Raw genomic sequence first — 19,998 nt, forward strand, 5'->3', positions numbered from 1 at the left:
GTAATTAGGCGCGCTTTACCGATTTCTCAGTATCAAATCCAAATTATCCTCACAGAGCTAGTAGCAGTCCGAGTAGACTCACGGCTGTGGGGGTTACCCCGCGCGTGGAGATATGCTGCGTTAGAGACGCCACCTCTGCCGCATATCTATCTCTAGCGTTACAATCTTTTGAAAGAAATAAATATTGTACTGTAGTTTTCCTTGATGTAGCTCAAGCCTTCGATACAGTTTGGTATGAAGGCCTCAGTAAAATTTGTAAATTCAAACTCAGTAAAATCTTACCTGAAAATTCATGATATTGAATTTATTTATTGAAAATATATTTTTGTTAAAACTTTTGAACTGAAAACAATTTTTCCAAAAAAATTTCAAATAAAGATTTATTATAAGCTTTTTTTCTTCCACTCAAGGTATCAATTAATGGTTTGGATTGCAATCATGCAAATCAATTAATAGTTTAGTTGCAACACAGGTGAGCTTACATATAGCTTGTTTATAAGCATTGGCATACACGCATTTATATTTGGCCTTTTATGTATTAGTCTCCATGGTTTAGTATTAATTACGTTATAACTAATGGGCTTTGAGATCCTAACAACTTTTATTTATAGTATTTTTTTTGTAGTTTAGTATTGATATAATTGCTACAAGACAGATTGTTCTCTCTCTTTTTAATGACAATTTATGAAAAGTTCTTTTTTTCATTTTTCGTAATGTTCATTAGTTCATTTATTACATGAATACACTTTAACATCAGTTATGTAGTAACAAATAAATATAAAAGTCCTTTTATAAATTGTATAATTTCAGAGCGACCTAATTTTGATTCACCATAAACTCTATCGACAAATGATATTGGTACTTCTCCTATAGTATAACCATACTGTTTTGCTCTCACAATTATTTCCATCTGAAAAACATATCCTTTGGATACACAAGACTGAATTAATTTTTCTAGAACTTCTTTTTTATACAACCTGTAATAAAAGTATATTCAGAAATTTTTAATATATAGAACAAATTATAATCATAGAAGATTCGTAAAGAAAGTAATTTTCAGTACCTGAAACTTCCTGTAAGATCACTTACTCCAGGTCTTAATAAGACTTGTGTTATAAAATTAGCCCCTCGACTTATAAGTTTTCTTTTAAAATCCCAACCATATACTCCTCCATTTCCATTATATCTCGTTCCAGTTACTATATCAAGATTCTTTTCTTCTTGTTCTTTAATCATTTGAGAAATGAATTTGGGCTAGAATCATGGAATAATTTCTATATTAATTTAATTTTTTCATCAGATTGTAAATTAAATAGTGCTGCATTGATTGATTTAATTATCTAATGCTAAAATACAATGTTTTCATCGTCAGTGAAGTGTATTTCAAGAAATGAAATTATTTATTCGTTTTAACAAACAAGCTACAAGAATATTGTTTTAGTAGAACGTTTAAAAATGTATGACAGATTGTATATATGTATGTATATACGTATGTACATATTTATCCATATTTGTATGTATATATGCTTATGTATGTGCACGAAAGTATGCAAGTAAATATAAAAAATGCATTTTTTACAGTCCCAAAATCGCGAAATTTGTTTACAATGCTACACCTTTCCGATAAATTTTTTTTTGTTTAATATGCAGATAATCAAAAGTGCCTGTAAAGAGTAAAAAATTTCGCTATACTATATTTTGCTGTGTACGGAGAATCGCGGCATGGCCGCCGTTCTGCCGTCGGGTTTTCGCCGAGATCTACGAGTCGTGTCAAGCTGCGAGTGTGTTCGTTGAGAGCACATACTCATGCTTGCCTTTTCTTAGTTAAGGTACAGCGTTAGGACAAACGGCGAAGGAGGACATAGGCGGCAGTAGAAGAAGAGTGAGGAGAGAGAGAGAGAGAGAGAGAAGCAATACAACACAATTTTCAAATGCTTATTAGTAAGTTTTGAAGAAGTCTGGATAAGTTCCAAAATATGTATATGATATGTATGATAAGTACTTCATATAATAGTATATATGAAGTACTTTAAGTATAATAAAAGTATTAGCCGATAATTAACGACCAATAAATTAACAGATTACTTCTAAAATTTTTACTTTTTGGATTAAATCCATTTTTAATTCTCGTGTTTAATGCATAGAAATTCGAGTTATGAGTATCTTATTTAATATTAAAAATATGTGTCAACAAACACTTGTTCCATGATAAATAACAACTCTAACGACTTTCATTTAATAATATTTTTAATCTACACATAACTAAAGGTCTGGTTTTTCACTTCTAAAACTTTTAACATACTTTAATCATGAAATCAGTAATCCCATCGTATACCCTACGAATAAATATATGGAAATATATAAAAAAAAAGTAAATTATTATTGAATTTAACTCATTAAATAACTTTAAATTAAAAAATATTAAAAAATTATAAATCAATAACATTTTAATCATCTGTTTGAACAGCTTGATCAATTCCAACTTGACATGCTGCAGAAGTCATTCCATTAATTGCAACAGTGCAATTATTGAAAATAAATGTGTTATTGCATTTCTCATCATGGTCATCTAATATATAAAGTCCAATATCTGGATCATAATAAACTTGTTTTAACACATTAGGTCCCATTTTTGAAGTTATTAGTGGTTTATTATGAAGCGATGTCTGTGGTTCTCTTTGATGAGGTATATTGATATTTCATCCATCGAAGACTCACGATGTGATGTCTGTGGTTCTCTTCGATGAGGTAGATTTGATATTTCATCCATCGAAAACTAATAATGTGATATCTGTCTTTCTCTTCGATGAGATGGATTTGATATTTCATTCATCGAAGACTCATAATGTGATGTCTGTGGTTCTATTTGATGAATTTGAGCTATAACTTGTATCATCTTGCTTTTAAAACACTCACTAAAACTTGAATATTGTGGCTGGACTTGATTAATTTTGTCTGCAAGTGGAATTCTGGGTTGACATTTCCCTTTATTCGAAGAAACTGTTTGTGCATCTTTACGAATCAGTTTGGCCTTAATTCTACTATTTATGTTTTGAAAAGATATTCTTTTATTGTTGAGTGACTCTAAACAATCAATTGTAGATTTTAGCATCGAATATGTAGAGAATAGGCGGCTAGGAGCATATTTATTTGAACGTTCAGAAAAATAAGCCAAAAGTACATCCTGACAGAACGAGTTTATTTTTTGTTCCCTACACCACTTTTTGAAAGCATTATAACAACTAATGTATAACCTTTTTAATTTATCGGGTAAAGAATCTAAAGATATCTTATCGGTTTTTTGTCTAATAGCTTCAGGCACAATTTCATTGTCATCACTATCACTACTAGATGAGTTCATTGTTTGTAATTGCTCAGCCATCAAGATGGTGGGATCAATTAAACTCATTTGCAACTATTATACGTAAGAAATACGAAAGAACAGCAACACAGTCAAGTCATAAAGACAAGAAAACTATGTAGGTAAGACAGAGAAGAGAGAATCATATGATAAAGCAGCATACTCGAAGGTAATATGCATCTTTCGATCCTGTCTACTAATTATTTTACACTCGGGAGGGCCTGCGGACCCCCTCCGAATCCTCCCACTCACCCCTCTAACCCACCCCTCTCTTTCATAAATCATCCTATTGGCGAATTTATGCCATACGAGCTATAAAATAGTAATATACTATTATCAAACTCCTCAAAATGCTCATTTGTAACCTCTTAGTTGGATAAAAATCTTTAATCTGCAAGCTAAATTTTCATGTCAGGAAACAAAAAATAATCGATACGGGCAAAATCTGGAGAATAAGGTAGATGAGGAAGTATTTTGTAGCGTAAATCAAATAATTTGGTCGTTTCAATGGAACTCGTGTGAGCTGGTGCATTGTCGTGGTGGAAAATACTATTTTTTTACCAAATGGAGCCGCTTTTCCTTCAGTATAGCATTAAATCGGTCTCATAATGATACATAATATTCTCCTATAATAGTTCTTTCACTCTGTTCGTAATCGATTAATATTATACCACTTGAGTCCTAAAAAATTGTAGCCATGACTTTTCCGGCCGATCGTATCGTCTTCACTTATTACGGCGCTGATTCACCTGGTCTAGTCCACATTTTCGACTAATTTTTCATCTTTGACATATAATAATGAATCTATATTTCATCAACAGTAACATAGTGTCGCAAAAACTTCTTTGGATAACGTTGAAATATGCTCAAACATTGCTGAGACACAACCACACGAACTTGCTTGTTATTAGCTGTGAGCAAGCGTGGCACTCATCGAGCAGACAACTTTCTCATACCCAAATATTTATGTAAAATGTTCCATGTGCACTCTACTGAAATATTAAGAGTCTCATTAATCTCATGCACTTTCAATCAAGGATTGACAATATCATGAACTTTATAGAACATGTCTTGAGTAGTCACTTCTTTTGCATGGCCAGGACCCTTATTGCTAGAAACTTTTGTGAAAAAACAAATCAAAGCTCTTCAATCCTACTTTCCGATAAAAGAGCTTACTTGGGCTTTTAATGACCATAACATATCAAAAAATTCGGAAAATCGACAAAAAGTTCGTTTTTGTAGATTTTTGTATAAGAAAAAGGCACTATAGAGGTTAGGAAATATTTTTTCTTCTTTATAATCATTACTAGAATCTTTGATTTCAACCATACTAATAAACTAAATTGATTGGCGTTTACTATAAAGCAATATATACGTATAAATGCCGAGCGTATAAGTATGAAAATTTTGAAAAAATGAAAAAAGCTTCTTTCGTCAATTGAAACATATTAATAGCTTTTTAATCCGATTTTTATAATTGCTTTTTTAGTTTTAGGATACATATATACGGTTTCCGTAATAAGAGCCGGTATTTAAGTATTTTGGAAAATAACGGTTAATCTTATATATATATATAGGGTGTTTCATTTCAATCCGACCACGCGTATAACCTAGTAAAAATAAACGTTATCAAAAAATGACCTCTGCAAAAGTTGCAGGGGACAGAGGGGTCTACCAAATACTATCATCAAGTTTGACCTTTAATACGTTTTTCAAGGTCATCTGAAGGTCAAAGTGCTTTTTTGATGGAAATCCGTATTTTTGACCCCGGAATCCTGTAGAGCGGGAAAAATTACATCGAAAATGATATTTCAAGTTTGTATTTGTGACCAGAGTAAGTCAATTAAAGGTCAAATGCTCAGAAAACTATTTTTCTCATACCGATGTCTATGTAAAATTTATTAAGTAAATTAATTAATTCTCTGATTCTTCATTATGAATTTGTCCCCTATTTATTATTGAAGTAAATAATTTTTTCAGTTAAAAATAATTTTTCATATTGACTTTGACCCTTGCTTATTGTTACATACAGTTTATATTTAATATAGCACTACTTATTGAATAGTTGAACTAATTAAATTTCTTTTGTTTAACCTTGTTTTCTTCTTAAATTTAATAGTCGCAGAAAAATTATCTCGTTTTTTTTTACTTTGTTATAATCAAAATTTTCACTATTGCTGATTACCCAGCGGCTGAAAGGGTTGATATTCTATTGGTTCTTGGTGAATGTAGGCGTAATTACCGACAAGCTGCTGCTGTTTATCGAAATCGATATCCCGACAAAAGGGCTGTATTATTCAGAACAGTAGAATAATTTCAGCAACGAATACAATTATGTATTCAAGAAAATGGTAGTATCTTTAAAAACCTACGTTGAATTCTGAAGAAAAGTGAGAGCCAAGGGGACTCACTCTAATCAAGCACCCCAAAGGGAACACAATCCTATTACGTCCACGTCGTTATTCCTGGGCGATGCTAATGGTAGGATAAAAATTTGACCTTCAAATGACCTTGAATATCAATAATAGGGTTCAGGACATTGTCACATTCAAAATGTATATTTTTCCATTTTCGGATCCTTGATAAAAAAAATTTTCTGTTACAACAAGCACTGTGACTTCCATGTTATATCGCGACTACGTAGCCGTGACGTGTGATTTTAGAATATGTATGATCATTCATTTGTTAATAATTATTATTGTGACAGGAACTTACCTGGGTTTATTATTTCGAGTTAAATTGGCTGCTTAGCTCTATCTCGATGAAGTATATGTGAAGTCGGTCGGTAATGATGCACGAACACTCGATTCAAGTAATTAATTATTTATTCAAAGGACAGAAATGATTTCTCAAAAATAACAATAGATAAATTGTACGTTATTCGGCCGTCGCGCATCGCGAATCAGCTCGTAAGAACTTTAACAATATTTTTTAGTGCTATTGAGTAGTCGCGCGTCGCGAATCAACTGCTGAAAAGTCGAGTCTCTGTTTGGACATTGACTTTTCGGCCCATATTAATGTGTTGAGTAATCAGAAAATCAAATTGTCGTGCGCCTCAATTTTCGGACTACTCATCTTTTAATTTCGCTGAGTTTGTATTTCGTAAAGATGCCGTTCGTCGTTTATACATTATTTCGTTTTTAATCGATTGCTGATGAAATCAAAATGAAGAAATATTTACGTCTCAGGATGTAACATCCAAATGACCTTGCAAAAATGGCTTCAAAGACATCATGGCATTTTACACAATTACTTTCAAAAGGTATCTTTATAATATTTATTCTACCAAAAAATTAAAAAAACCAGTTATTAGGAGGTTTTTTGAGCAATTGACCTTCTCGGGTCATAAATACAAACTTGAAATAGCATTTTGGATGTAATTTTTCCCACTCTACACGATTCCGGGGTCAAAAATAGGGGTTCCAATTAAAAAAAACACTGTGACCTTCAGATGACCTTGAAAATCAAATTAAGGGTCAAAGTTGATGATAGCATTTGGTAGCCCACTCAGTCCCCCACAACTTTTGTAGAGGTCGTTTTTTGATAACGTTTGTTTTTACTAGGTTATGCGCGTGGTCGGATTCAAATGAAATACCCTGTATATACTCGTATATATGTGTTTTTTTTTCGAGATTGCGTATTCGCATTCATTATTACTCGACATGAATAAATGCAACCATTTTTTTTTAGAGTACAAACATGTGCAGCTTCATTATTGTACAATCTATTGTGCCTGGGCGGAAAGTCAATCGTTGCCAATATTGCAAAGAAGAGTGACTCAAGTTATAAAAAAAAAGAAAATGAAAAAAAGTCTTGCAAATAAAAGAAAGAAGTGCAAGCCATTGGTTATAATTTGCAAAAGTTTGAATATGAAATTGAAGATGAAGAAATTACAAGTAACTTTTTTTAATCTTTTACTATAAAACTATTATGAATTCATCATCCTGGCAATATTTACTGACTCGGTTCATTATATCGGTTGCTTTGAGCAATAATAAACCAATAAATTTTGTTAGTGCACTGTTTGTCATATACTTCGAAAAAGGAAGAAGTATGTAGTTTCATACATTCTTAATGTCAAGCTCGCGCACATCGATCTGTATTTTGATAACTTTCGGATAACTGCATGATAAGTCTGCGCACAGGAGACTACACTGCAAAGGTTCGGTTCGGCTCGAAGCTCCGAACCGACTGGAAAATTTTAAACTTTCGAGCTCTAAGCCGAGCCGATCAAGTTTCAAGCCAATCAAATATTTGATTTAGGCTTGTAACTGGAAACTCATAGTTTGGGTCATAGGGCTCGAAAATCGACGTTTAGAGCTCAAGGCTCAAATATAACTCGCTAAATTGGAGCTTAACTCGATCCGGCCTGCTTGGCTCTACGGAGCTCAGGGGAGTTCGAGCTTTTGCAGAAGCTTAACTGTCAATATAATTTTGATTTTATTCATTGCCCTTCGCTTCGTTTGTAAAAATTCACACATTTTTAATTGTTGGCGCTAGTACATTTCTTTATAAAATAAAAAAACGAAACTACTCGTATAGTTGGCTATGATGTCTAGTGGGAGTTACATAGAACACACTCACTTCAGTTTCACAATAATTACACATACGTTTTAACTTACTAATATTTTATATAGGTAAATAGGTTGAAAATCGTTGCTTTGCAAAATGAATGCGCGAAAGCAAGTACGGAGAAGATTGAAGCAAAAATTAAGAAGCTACCGAAGAATCAACGATTAAATGTTGATGCTCGTATCAAAGCATTCAGAGTAAAGAGCATTTACAACGTCCGGTACGACAAAAAATAATGGATATATAAATATTTGTTACTTAGAATAAAAAGTAGAAATAGCTACGAACATCTACGCAAGCGCATACTACTCGCTTTGCCATCAATCACAACTTTGATTTAACTACATGAAAAGAATAAAAGGCTGTTATGGATTCCAAGAGAAAACTTTTGATCTCTTTAAAAAGAAGATAGCAAATATGGATCCAACCGATGTTCGCGGTATGACTTCATATTTTACTACATAACATACTAATATTTGTTAATACTCACATTATAATAATAGCAATAAGTTGTAGTTGATACATTACAAATACATTTTTTGCAGGTGCATTACTAAGATGAAATAATCTGAAATGTTATCGTTCAATAAGTAAAAACTAAAATTCGAGGGATTTACTGATTTAGGAAAATATACTCTTGAGCATCAAAAGGGAATAAAGGAGAACATGCATTGGTTATTTGTTTCAGCTATTCAAAGGCAAGTGGATGCAGACATTAGATAGTATTCTTAGTAAGGGAAGTGCAAGAGACACGGTCTTATACAAAATTTTATTAGAAGCAACCATTTTGACTGAGAATGCTGGATTAAAAGTCAACGCGATAATGAGTAATGGTGCTTCTTGGAATCACAATATATGGAATATTTTCGCAGTCAGCGAAGATACCGTCAGCAATGATCACCCAATCAATTTTAATCGTCGTCTCTAGTTTTTCTCTGACTTTCCGCATTTGAGTGCTTGTATAATTTCTTTTCTAAGCAACACAAATAAATTTTATAAGTACGATGTAATACTTTAATTATGCTTTGTTTTACATTGTGTATCATAAATTTTGTTGCTTTCAATTAACTATATGCATTGCTTCAAATTTTTTCACTACAATTTGTTAGACGTCCGATGGATTTATTTCACTAAAACACTGGTACGGATTACTTGATTGGGAGAGTTCAAATAAAGCTAATATCGTATTAAGAAGAAAGTATACAATTCCTCCACTATGCAGCGAACAATTTAATAACCCTATAACAAGTGAATATATTCCTCGTTATACAAGGTGTCAAATAAGTAACGGAACAAGGCTGTAGCTTTTTAGGTACAGATTATTAGACCAAGGTCAAGGTCATTCCTTTAGTAACTTTCAACGCGGAATCCGATGGTGACCTTGGATTTGACCTTGAGATTGACCTTCAAGGTTATTTCAAGGTCAACTTTGTTTTTTTAAATGGGAACCCCTATTTTTGACAACGGCAATCGAAAGAGCGGAAAATTTTACGTCCAAAACGGTATTTTAAAATTTTTTTTCATGGCCTTGAGAAGGTCGATTTAAGGTCAAATGTTTGAAAAACTGCCTAAAAGCGTTTTTTTAATTTTTAAGATATCGAAAAATGACCTCTACAAAATTTGTTCAGAACAGAGTGGGCCACCCAAGGCATCAAAAACCTTTGACCTTTAACCTCATTTTGAAGGTCATTTCAAGGTCGAAGTGTTTTTTGTAATGGAAACCCCTCTTTTTGACCCCGGATTAGCACATAGCGCGAAATCCGACGTTTGGATAAGGTATTATGTTGAGTTTCGATTGATCCACGACGTTCATCGCTAAGGTCATGTGAAATTTAGATCCAATATTATTCGCGAAACATTTACAAAATGTTTCGGGCTAAATTTATTAAATTCTACTGAGAGCATGTTACAGTGACCTTATCTTTGACCTTTGATTGTTTGAATAATAAAGTAACGGGTTATCCAAACCGAAAGTCAAGTTGTTTCAAATGAGGAGCAAGCAGAGACATAGGTACAGTTTTTTTGCCGGATAAGTTTTTTCCACTCACTGCGTTTTGAATGTTTCTTTCTGATTTCGCGCTATATGCGAATCCGGGGTCAAAAATAGGGGTTTCCATTACAAAAAACACTTCGACCTTGAAATGACCTTCAAAATGAGGTTAAAGGTCAAAGGTTTTTGGTGCATTGGGTGGCCCACTCTGTTCTGAACAAATTTTGTAGAGGTCATTTTTCGATATCTTAAAAATTAAAAAAACGCTTTTAGGCAGTTTTTCAAGCATTTGACCTTAAATCGACCTTCTCAAGGCCATGAAAAAAAATTTTAAAATACCGTTTTGGACGTAAAATTTTCCGCTCTTTCGATTGCCGTTGTCAAAAATAGGGGTTCCCATTTAAAAAAACAAAGTTGACCTTGAAATAACCTTGAAGGTCAATCTCAAGGTCAAATCCAAGGTCACCATCGGATTCCGCGTTGAAAGTTACTAAAGGAATGACCTTGACCTTGGTCTAATAATCTGTACCTAAAAAGCTACAGCCTTGTTCCGTTACTTATTTGACACCTTGTATATCTCTCTCCCCTACTATATTATCTATCTTTGCTCTTGATACTATATACATAATCATATATACAATTCTCGCATGAATTAAAGGAACAAAAAACATTTCTAATTTTTTTGGCAATTTTCAACAGACTGTATTTCAGTGAGAAATTGTCGTACAGAAAATAAAAAAATATAGTTTTTGAAGCTTGAAAACTTTAAATTTCGAATTTTTTGGTTACAAATTTTTCAGAACACCTGTAGCCATGCAATTCTTGGATAAAGCACAAAAAAAAAATTTTTCAACATTTTTACTTTATTATTTTACTTTACGGGCATGAAAAAATTTTTTCGAGCCAGACCAATGCATAGGTCGCATAGCCTGTTCGTTCAGCTTTAATTTTCTTTTTGCGGGAGTCAGATACGACCATCTGTCTTTGAGATATCGAATTTTGAATGTAAAAGGATCCTTTTTCATTCAACTGCCGATATCTCTGAAACTACTGGTCGCCCAGCGAACGGAAAGGGGGTTTTTACTCAACTTACTTTTTACTCAATTTTGAGTTTTCTGAAGATTGATTAACAAAAAAAAAATTTTTTTTACAATCAACTATAACAGATTTTTGTAGGAAATCTTCTGTAGAAAACGAAAACCCCTTTCCGTTCGCTGGGCGACCAGTAGTTTCAGAGATATTTAGTAATTCTTCAAGCGGGGGGAACTAAATAAAGATAGGCGTGAACTGAGCAGAATTACAATTTATTTATTATTAGAGATTTCCAACAAGACGGAGCACAAAAATCAAGTCGACAACGAAGCGGAATTACAAACTGAATTGCCACGTGGCAATTGTAATAATCGACCCGATTGCGTGCGCGAGAGAGTGTTCGCTGGTTAGCGTCCGGAAGGAGAAAGGAAGATTTGCTCTGATCAGCATCATGAGCTGCTATCTTCTCCTCCAGCACCTGAGCGCCACCACAGCCATTTCCCCGCTGCGTGGATGTCAGCGCTGCTGAAGGCACAGGCGTTCGAGTGGTGTCAGTAGCGACCTCGCGTGAGACACCACAGATATCGGCAGTTGAGTGAAAAAGGATCCTTTTGCATTCAAAATTCGATATCTCAAAGAAAAATGGTCGTATCTGTCTCCCACAAAAAGCAAATTGAAGCTGAATGAACAGGCTATGCGACCTATGCATTGGTTTAGCTCGAAAAAATTTTTTCATGCCCGTAGAGTAAAATAATAAAGTACAAATGTTGAAAAATTTTTTGTTTGTGCTTTATCCAAGAATTGCATGGCTACAGGTATTCTGAAAAATTTGTAACCAAAAAATTTGAAATCTAAAGTTTTCAAGCTTCAAAAACTATATTTTTTTATTTCCTGTACGACAATTTCTCACTGAAATACAGCCTGTTGAAAATTGGCAAAAAAATTAGAAATGTTTTTTGTTCCTTTAATTCATGCGAGAAGTGTATATACATGTGTGTGTATATCTAACTATATATGTATAGTCGTAAGGGGGCCTCGGAATCTGATCCCTCCCCCCCCCCCCCCTCCCCATAATTTTGTCCCCTCCCCGTCCCCTCCCCAATTGATATTTTTAAGATTGCATAAAAATCAGAGAAATTCACCGTGTTTTCACCGTGTTTTTGAGTGATTTGATGAAATTTTTAATTTTTCATGGCCCCTCCCCACATCAAAAAATAAAAAATGACCCCTCCCCCCACCCCACAATTTTGCCCCCCCCCCTCCCCATTTGTTCATTTACATGTTTTTATGCGAATTTTAACAAAATATATTTATGTTTGCATTTTTTTTAATGAATGCCATGTATTTACTTCTAATATTGATAGCATATCAATAGTAGAAGTTCAAAGAAAGCTTTAGCTAGATTAAAAATTATACAGTTATATAAATATAATATTGAAGTTCAAATATTAACAGGTGAAAATATGGGGAAGAAAGTTTTTATACCAAAAATAACATTGAACACTGGAGAAAATTCTACGTTACCATTTATTTTATACCGTAAACAGTTCCCTATCGTTTTAGCATTTTGTATGACAATTAATAAGGCACAAGGACAAAGTTTTGACTCAGTAGGATTGTATATTGATAAGCCATTGTTTTCACATGGTCAATTATATGTTGCATTAAGTAGATGTCGAAACCGTGAAAAAATTCATATTCAAAATAATTCAAATGATGATAACTGTATTCAAAACGTTGTATAGGAAGAAATATTTTTTGATATTTGAAATTATCAAATGATGAAATGTTAATATAATTAATTAATTAATCCACAAGTAGTACTGTATCGATACTATATGATAAAAGAAAATATGTCAAAATATTGACACTATATGACAAATAAAAAAATTATATTATCATATTATGTATACGCAATAAGCAAATATAGTGAGTTATCGACTTAAAAAAAGGTTTTATAAATCAAGGTATTCAATATAGAACAGTTTATATATTGAAAAATATTTTCAGTGGATTAGGCCTACGGGGGATACCACTATAAAAATAAACGCGCCATGATATTTACCTCCACGGTGGTGTGGAAATAATATCATTCATTGAATATAATATTATCAGTTCCTATTTTTTAAATTGCAACATGTAACTCAATCTTACTCAACTCTCCTTTGGGGGGTTGACGAGCGGAGCGAGTAGGGGGGCGAAGCCCCACTAGTATATATATATATATATATACATATACACACACACGCGCGCGCGTCTTTTTTTTCCAGCTAAAGGTAAGCGAGAGAGAGCTCCGAATTTCCGCGAGAGAGCACGAGACAGAGAAAGACGCCATGATTAGGAGAGAGAGGGGAGAGTGTCCTGCCGCGTGTCACTAAGCCATCAATCAGACCACGCTCTCGAGCCGCAAACAGGCCCTCTTTTGCCGAGATACTGAGCGATCGACCTTTGTGTGTTTCGACGTACTTATCAATTGTAGATTAACGGATATATTGCCGTGTGTGGTCGCGATTTGTTGCAACAAAAAAAAACAAAAAAAACCGTAATTTGTTGCACAGTGATGAGGTGACTGTGTGTGCTGGAAACAACTGCCGCCTGCATTTCCCCCGAGGACTTATTTTGTTTCTCCTGCACCTGTAACGCGATCACCGTATTTATCTGTACCCGAGGTTACTGCAAATCCGCAACCTACAAGTACCTGCTAAATCGATTGTCTCTCTTAGATCTCGCTTGATTATCTCTCACTCTTGCACTACGACTTTTGTATTCGCTTTTTCAACTTACTAAACTCTACTTTTCTTTTATACCTTTGTGTTATTTCTCTGCACCTAATTCCGGCGTCTTTATTCTTTCGCTTTCCGTGATCATGCTGAACAACCTTCCACGACCTGGTAACGTGCTGCTAATTCCTCTCCGCATGAGCCGCATCTCCGTTATAACCCATTTTTCCTTTCTATCTCCGAGTTTTGCTACTACTCTGCGAGACGACTCTTTCAACTCATTACATTTCGCTCGACGAACGTAAATAAAAATAAAAGGAACGTCGAAGAAGGAAATGAAATTTTGTTCAAACACATTTGATTATTTGCCAAATGAACGAGGAACAAGTTTTAAAAATTTACATCACCAGAAAGAAGACGAATGATCGTCGCCGATTCATAAATTATTAACGTCAATGTATATAAGTTACATATGCAAATTTTTTTTATATTAATCGCTTGTGTACTTTCCACGCAAAATTATTCACGCGAAGAAAAAGATTTAGAAGATTGATCGTTGGAAGCATAAAAACAATAAAGTTAAATTATTAGTTGCAATTTTTCTTATTGACCATCGTTCAATACTCATTATTTTAGATTATTTTTGTGGTTTTTAAAAAGAATAATTTCTAAAACGCTTTTCATCAGTTTAACGATATTTTCGCACAAGTATATCAATGTGAATATTCTTAAAATTGTTGTAAACATATTCTAATATGCGTAATAGTAAAAGAAAATTCTTTTTCGACATTTCGTGCGAAAAGTGCGTTTTTCCCGCACGCTCGGCAAAAAACGTACGTTGAAAATCGCACTTTTCACACGTCGTATCAAAAAATACGGTACGGCACATGTTCGGGAAAGAGTTTCTTGTCTCGTGTACCATTTCACCCTCGCTTCGCTCGGCCGTAAACGCTACACGAGATTAGAATCTACTTTCCCGCACTTGTATCGCAATGTACTATTTCAGCGCTTCTTTGGAATGCTGCACCAGGTCTGTGGATCGTTTAGCGACCATCGACTTCTGAAAATTAGGTAGGCAAATATAGTTCTCAAATTCATTTTGGGGCGTCTAAGAAGCAAATTTCTCTGCAAACAGGAGCATTTATTTATGTTAATTCAAAAAATGACAAGTTACAATGTGTGTCATTCTGTACTAATTCCGATGCCTTTGTGACGATGCTGTTTCTGTGTGGGTATATTGAATATTAAAATAATCGAGAAATTTGTACCAAAACTCAAAAGCTTACACATTCAGAGTGACGGGTCGTCTTCTTAATACAAAAATAAAACCAATTTCTATTTGGTTGCGCATTTTTATAAAAAGTTATATCTTAAGAACGCTTCATAGAATTTTACAACTGCTGATCACGACAAAAGTGCGAATAATATTGTAGGTACCGTAAAAAGCTTATGTGACTGGGCCGTACAATACAGTAATGATGTGATTTGTGTACAACATGTTGTCGACCTTGTAAATAGATCATTCGAAAAGATTAAGACATTTCTAGTCAAAGAATCTGATATAACTGATATTGATAATTTATTGTCTGATGACATGAAATCAGCACTGAACTCTATGAAAATTCATCAAATAATCTGACGAAGTTCCAAAAAAGATGCTTTATTTTTAAACTACTTATCTTGTTCTACATATATTGATAAGCCTCTTTGTAACTATTACCCTTTGAAACCTGCTAAATTTTTTGTTCAACAGTATAAAAACCAAATAACAATATTGTTAAATAAATTGTAAAAAAGTAGCTATTAAGAAAAGAAAATAATTTGAGTTATGAAACACATAAATATTTTCATTTTTTATTGTTATAATATTCAAAATTAGTTCTATGAATGTTGCATTTTCAAAATATAGTGTATTTTGTTATGTCTATATCCTATTTCAATAAAGCTTCATTAGGAGCTATTAAATGTTTAATTAATAAATTTTTACATAAATTTCAAGATATTTTTCAATTGTAATCTCCATGTAGCTAAGTTACAATCGATTATGAATGCAGTTTTTGTAAGGTCTTGATGGTGTGATGTGCATTTCACATATGAAAAATGTGCTCTCAAAAAGAAAATTTATTTTTCAATTGCAAATCTAAAAGTTCTGTGAATTTGCTGACATAGTTAATTTTCTATAAAAGCTGCTAACGTTATTTTATCCATAATATGCATGTATTATTTATTTATTCAATGTTTAAGAAAAAGTCAATTATTGAGTATCAATTTCATGCAAATTTAGTGTAGAATTATAAGACTTGTCCCAAATTTATAAAAATTTTGTACATCTTTTCTAAAATAATATGTACAAATTTTGTATGAGTATTGAACAAGCTTCGTACAGATTTTGTATATATATTCTTGTACAAATTTCATACATTTTCTATACATAATTTGTATATTTATTTCCAGTGAGGGTTCAAGGAAAAAAATTTGCTGTATTAAAAAACAAACACAAATTTTGACAGTTTATTAATTTGAATAAAGTTATGAACATATGTATGTAATGTTTACAGTTTAAAAATTAATTAATTCTCATAAAATATTCTTGTTTTAGCTAAATAGTGTCACTCATTTTTCATCCACTTTAAAAAATATTTGTTATTAATATTCAAATGCCAGTAACAATACCTCTATAACAAAAGTGAACCTATTATTCATTTTCTGAAATGTATGATAAATTTTTTTTTATAAAAAAGCAGGAGCATTTTATCTTTATTTCTTTTTCAATGCCAAATTATATTTTGCTAACTTTAACAAAGAAAAGGATTCTGTATTTGAAATGTATTTTTTATTATGTTTCTATATATATCTGGAATTGAAAAACCACAGAGTAACTGAACAAATCTAATCTTCATTTTGAATTAAACTCAGATTTTAACCATATTATACTTTTTTCATTGTTAGTACAATTACAACTGAGAATATACCATATGATTCAATTTAATTTCATACATAAGACAGAAGTGTCCACATTGAATACCTCATAGATTGTACTCACTTCATGCTTATATGCTACATTAACAATTAAAACAGAATACATTAGACTAGTTTCATAAGAACATTAGTCATCAAACTTATTAAAGGATCATCCAGGATCTAACTATGAATTTCTTAAGTTTTCTAATAGTAATTTTCTAATAGAGTAATAGTGGTATTAAAATTGCCTCTGAACAATTACTTTTTTAGAAAAATATTTACAAATCAGATTGTTCAAAAATTTTTCTACTATAATTTAAAAAACTGATGTCAAATCATGAAAAAAAAAGAATTTGTGAAAAATGTTCATCTAGTACATAGATTCCAACAAAATAAATCATTTCTAAAAATTATTTTTGTTCATTAAATATTTAAAAACACATAACATACTACATTTCTATAACCAAGATGTTATAGAAATGACAATTTTATAAAACTTGTGATTAAAATTTTTGTTTATTGAGAATACATTAAAATACATTTAAAAGTTTCATGATAATATCGAAATGAAGTCAAATTCTACAATAATCAAGAAAACTCAAAATTCATTACTAATTAATGACTGGTTGCCTCAACTTATTTTTTAAAACATACTTCAATTAATTTTCCTTTTATATTTGGATATTTAAATGGCAATCGGTTCAGAAATTATAAGGAAACCAAAGTCTTTTAAGTTTCGTATTTATTTTTGAAGTTACAATATATTATAAGAACTATTATGCTATATACTTACATGATGTGATAAATCTGCATCCATTATAAGAATAAAATCACCTTTGGCATGTTTAATGCCATGCATATATGCTGTACCTAATCCTAGCTTTTTCTCTCTTGGTCTCAAAACTATAGTATCTTTACTATATAAGTTTTGGAGTTTTTTTGCCATATCTAAAGTTCCATCAGGAGAACCATCATCGATAATAATGATTTCATAAGGAATTTCCCTATTCATTTTATTCAACTAATAATTATTCATGGATAACCAAATTTGTATGGTATAGTATTATTTACTTACAATTCACTCATATATTTAATAATAAGCCAAGTTATAATCGGTAAATTTTCAATTTCATTATAAGTAGGCAGTAATATTGAGTATTTATTTTTTTTCATGTTACCAAATGGGATTAACTGTAAAATATTCTTACTGTAATAAAATAGTAATAATTACATTAAATAGTGGAGTTTCGATAGTTTACTTTGGAAAATTACCAAATGGGATTAACTGTAAAATATTCTTACTGTAATAAAATAGTATTTATCACGTTAAATAGTGAAGTTTCGATAGTTTAATTTGGAAAAAAAGAGCTCTCAGCTCCGAGTGTGCAACGAACTTCAGTGTGTACGCCGTACACCCAAAGAGCTCTTTCCTATGCATGGAGACTGTATACAGGAGGCGAGGCAGAGACGATTTATCTAGGCAACTTTCTCTTTTTCTCGGAGGGAATTAGCCGATTTTAGCGCCGTGCTCGGTAGCTAGTGAACCACTAGAAGACTTACAATATGAGCGCAGCTTATCGACCATGGAGATGTATACAGTCTCCATGTTATCGACCATGGTACTGTAGGTGACGAAGATAACCCGCCCTTGCATATCTTTTTGTAAAAAGGAATCCATTAATTTTATAGAAAATTAATACTATTTTACGATGAAAAAGTCTTGCAATATATCGTTTTTGTTATTTTTTGATATGGTAGAATACGCTTTTCGATCACTCGATTTTAATAATTTTATAGTTTTTTTTGTTTTTATATTTCTTTATTAAACAATATAATGTCTAATAATAAATAACATTCGATATACTTAACTTTAATGATAGTTACGATGATTAATGTGGTCATTGTCAACTATCCACGAAATTTTTACCGTGTAAAATAATTACACAGGCCGACAGAATTTGACAAAAATATTTTACCAAGAACCCGAGTATAGTTTTCCGAAGGTTTTTTGCGCGCTGAATCCGAATCCGAGGTCAGAATTACTCTGGTGGCTCCGGTTTTCGAGATATCCTAACCTTAAAGTGCAAAAAACGCGATTTTTGCCTATATTTGAGGTTATGTAGCAAAGAAAAGAAATTTTTTTTCAAAAAACTGTATACATCAAATTAAAGTATGAGTTTTCTTCTTTCAAATGCCGTTGAGTATGCTCGGATATCTTTTTTTTTCACGAAGTTACACAAATTTGAAAATTTCAAATTTTATGAATTTAAAAAGCACCACACCATGCAGCCCAAGCTATCTAACAAGTAACCATATTAAAGAGCCACTCACCAATTTAAACCAAACTTGGAAATATGACAAAACACTAAAAAATATTGTGAGCATCGTGCTTCTATTTACAAAATGCTCTCTTACGGGTAGAAACCACCCCTGCCAACCCCTAAACAGGCTAACCCATATAACCCTGGGTAGAGCAAGATTAATCAACTGCTTTTCGGTAAAAAAAACTCATTCTCGGGGGTTTTGGAAACCCTTCAAGTTACTATTTTTCGAGCGAAATATTGATTTCAAAAAAATATCCTCCACCATTTTGAATTCGCTATCTGGCGTTCGCCATCTTGGATTTGAAAAAACGAAATTTTGGTAGTATATTCGAACTCAGCGACCTCGAAAACCCCCGAGTACTAATTTCCAACCAAAAATATGCTAATTCTATGATTTTCATCCACCATCTTGAATCTGCCATCTTGGATTTTCAAAAATGAAAATTCTGACTGTAGATTCGTATTCAGCGACCCCGAAAACCCCCGAGTAAGAAATTTTAAGCTAGAATAGTCAATAGAAAAATGTATGCCGAAAAGGGTTAAAAGCCACCCCTATCTACCCCTTGCAGGCTTATATACGTAACCCTAGTTACACCAAGTTTAATTAAATACTTTTTGATGAAAAAATTAATTTTTTAATCACAAATAGACATACACATCTTAACCTGGATATGCCTTATCCCTGTATACATGTACAACCCTTAAAAACCCTTGGGCAGGCTAATCATAGAACCCTGGGTAAGCTATTTTAATCATGTGAAATTCGATGAAGGAATTAATCACAGATAGACATACGCAGCTTATTTTTTGTACGCGGTTGGGAGGGCTGGTTTTAAAGGGTTGAGGAGGTATTTGGAGATGAGGCCTATCTAGATCATACTAGTACGCATACCTGTGATTAGAAAATGAGTTTTTTTATCAAAAAGCAGTTAATTAAACTTGCTCTACCCAGGGTTATATGAGTGAGCTTGTTTAGGGGTTGGCAGGGGTGGTTTCTACCCGTAAGAGAGCATTTTGTAAATAGAAGCACGATGCTCA

At 32.7% G+C, this 19,998-nt stretch overlaps 1 protein-coding gene across 5 annotated transcripts; it reads right to left on the bottom strand.

Annotated features, from left to right (window-relative positions):
* Window positions 1-590: 590 nt before the first annotated feature.
* On the bottom strand, window positions 591-18,151 carry LOC131667448 (dolichol-phosphate mannosyltransferase subunit 1). Of its 5 annotated transcripts, none has more exons than XM_058940885.1 (5): window positions 17,939-18,151; window positions 17,712-17,827; window positions 17,430-17,640; window positions 1,064-1,254; window positions 591-977 (listed from the first exon to the last, which is right to left on the bottom strand). In XM_058940885.1, exons 2-5 carry the CDS (start codon window positions 17,807-17,809, stop codon window positions 758-760), a joined length of 720 nt encoding a protein of 239 aa, XP_058796868.1. In that variant the 5' UTR covers window positions 17,810-17,827; window positions 17,939-18,151; the 3' UTR covers window positions 591-757. The 5 variants fall into 5 exon arrangements, with proteins under 5 accessions (XP_058796868.1, XP_058796859.1, XP_058796850.1 ...); XM_058940876.1 differs by having other exon boundaries at window positions 17,909-18,151; XM_058940867.1 differs by having other exon boundaries at window positions 592-977; window positions 17,896-18,151.
* Window positions 18,152-19,998: the final 1,847 nt, after the last annotated feature.

This window comes from Phymastichus coffea, unplaced genomic scaffold, assembly GCF_024137745.1.
Source record: "Phymastichus coffea isolate CEN01 unplaced genomic scaffold, Cenicafe_Pcof_1.1 PCOF00004, whole genome shotgun sequence".
NCBI lineage: Eukaryota > Metazoa > Arthropoda > Insecta > Hymenoptera > Eulophidae > Phymastichus > Phymastichus coffea.

Coding starts and splice junctions, on each gene's coding strand:
- LOC131667448 (XM_058940885.1), bottom strand. CDS start 17,809: ATGAAAAAAAATAAATACTCAATATTACTGCCTACTTATAATGAAATT. Junction 17,641..17,711: donor ATTAAATATATGAGTGAATT/GTAAGTAAATAA, acceptor TAAAATGAATAG/GGAAATTCCTTATGAAATCA. Junction 1,255..17,429: donor ATGCAGATTTATCACATCAT/GTAAGTATATAG, acceptor CCATGATTCTAG/CCCAAATTCATTTCTCAAAT.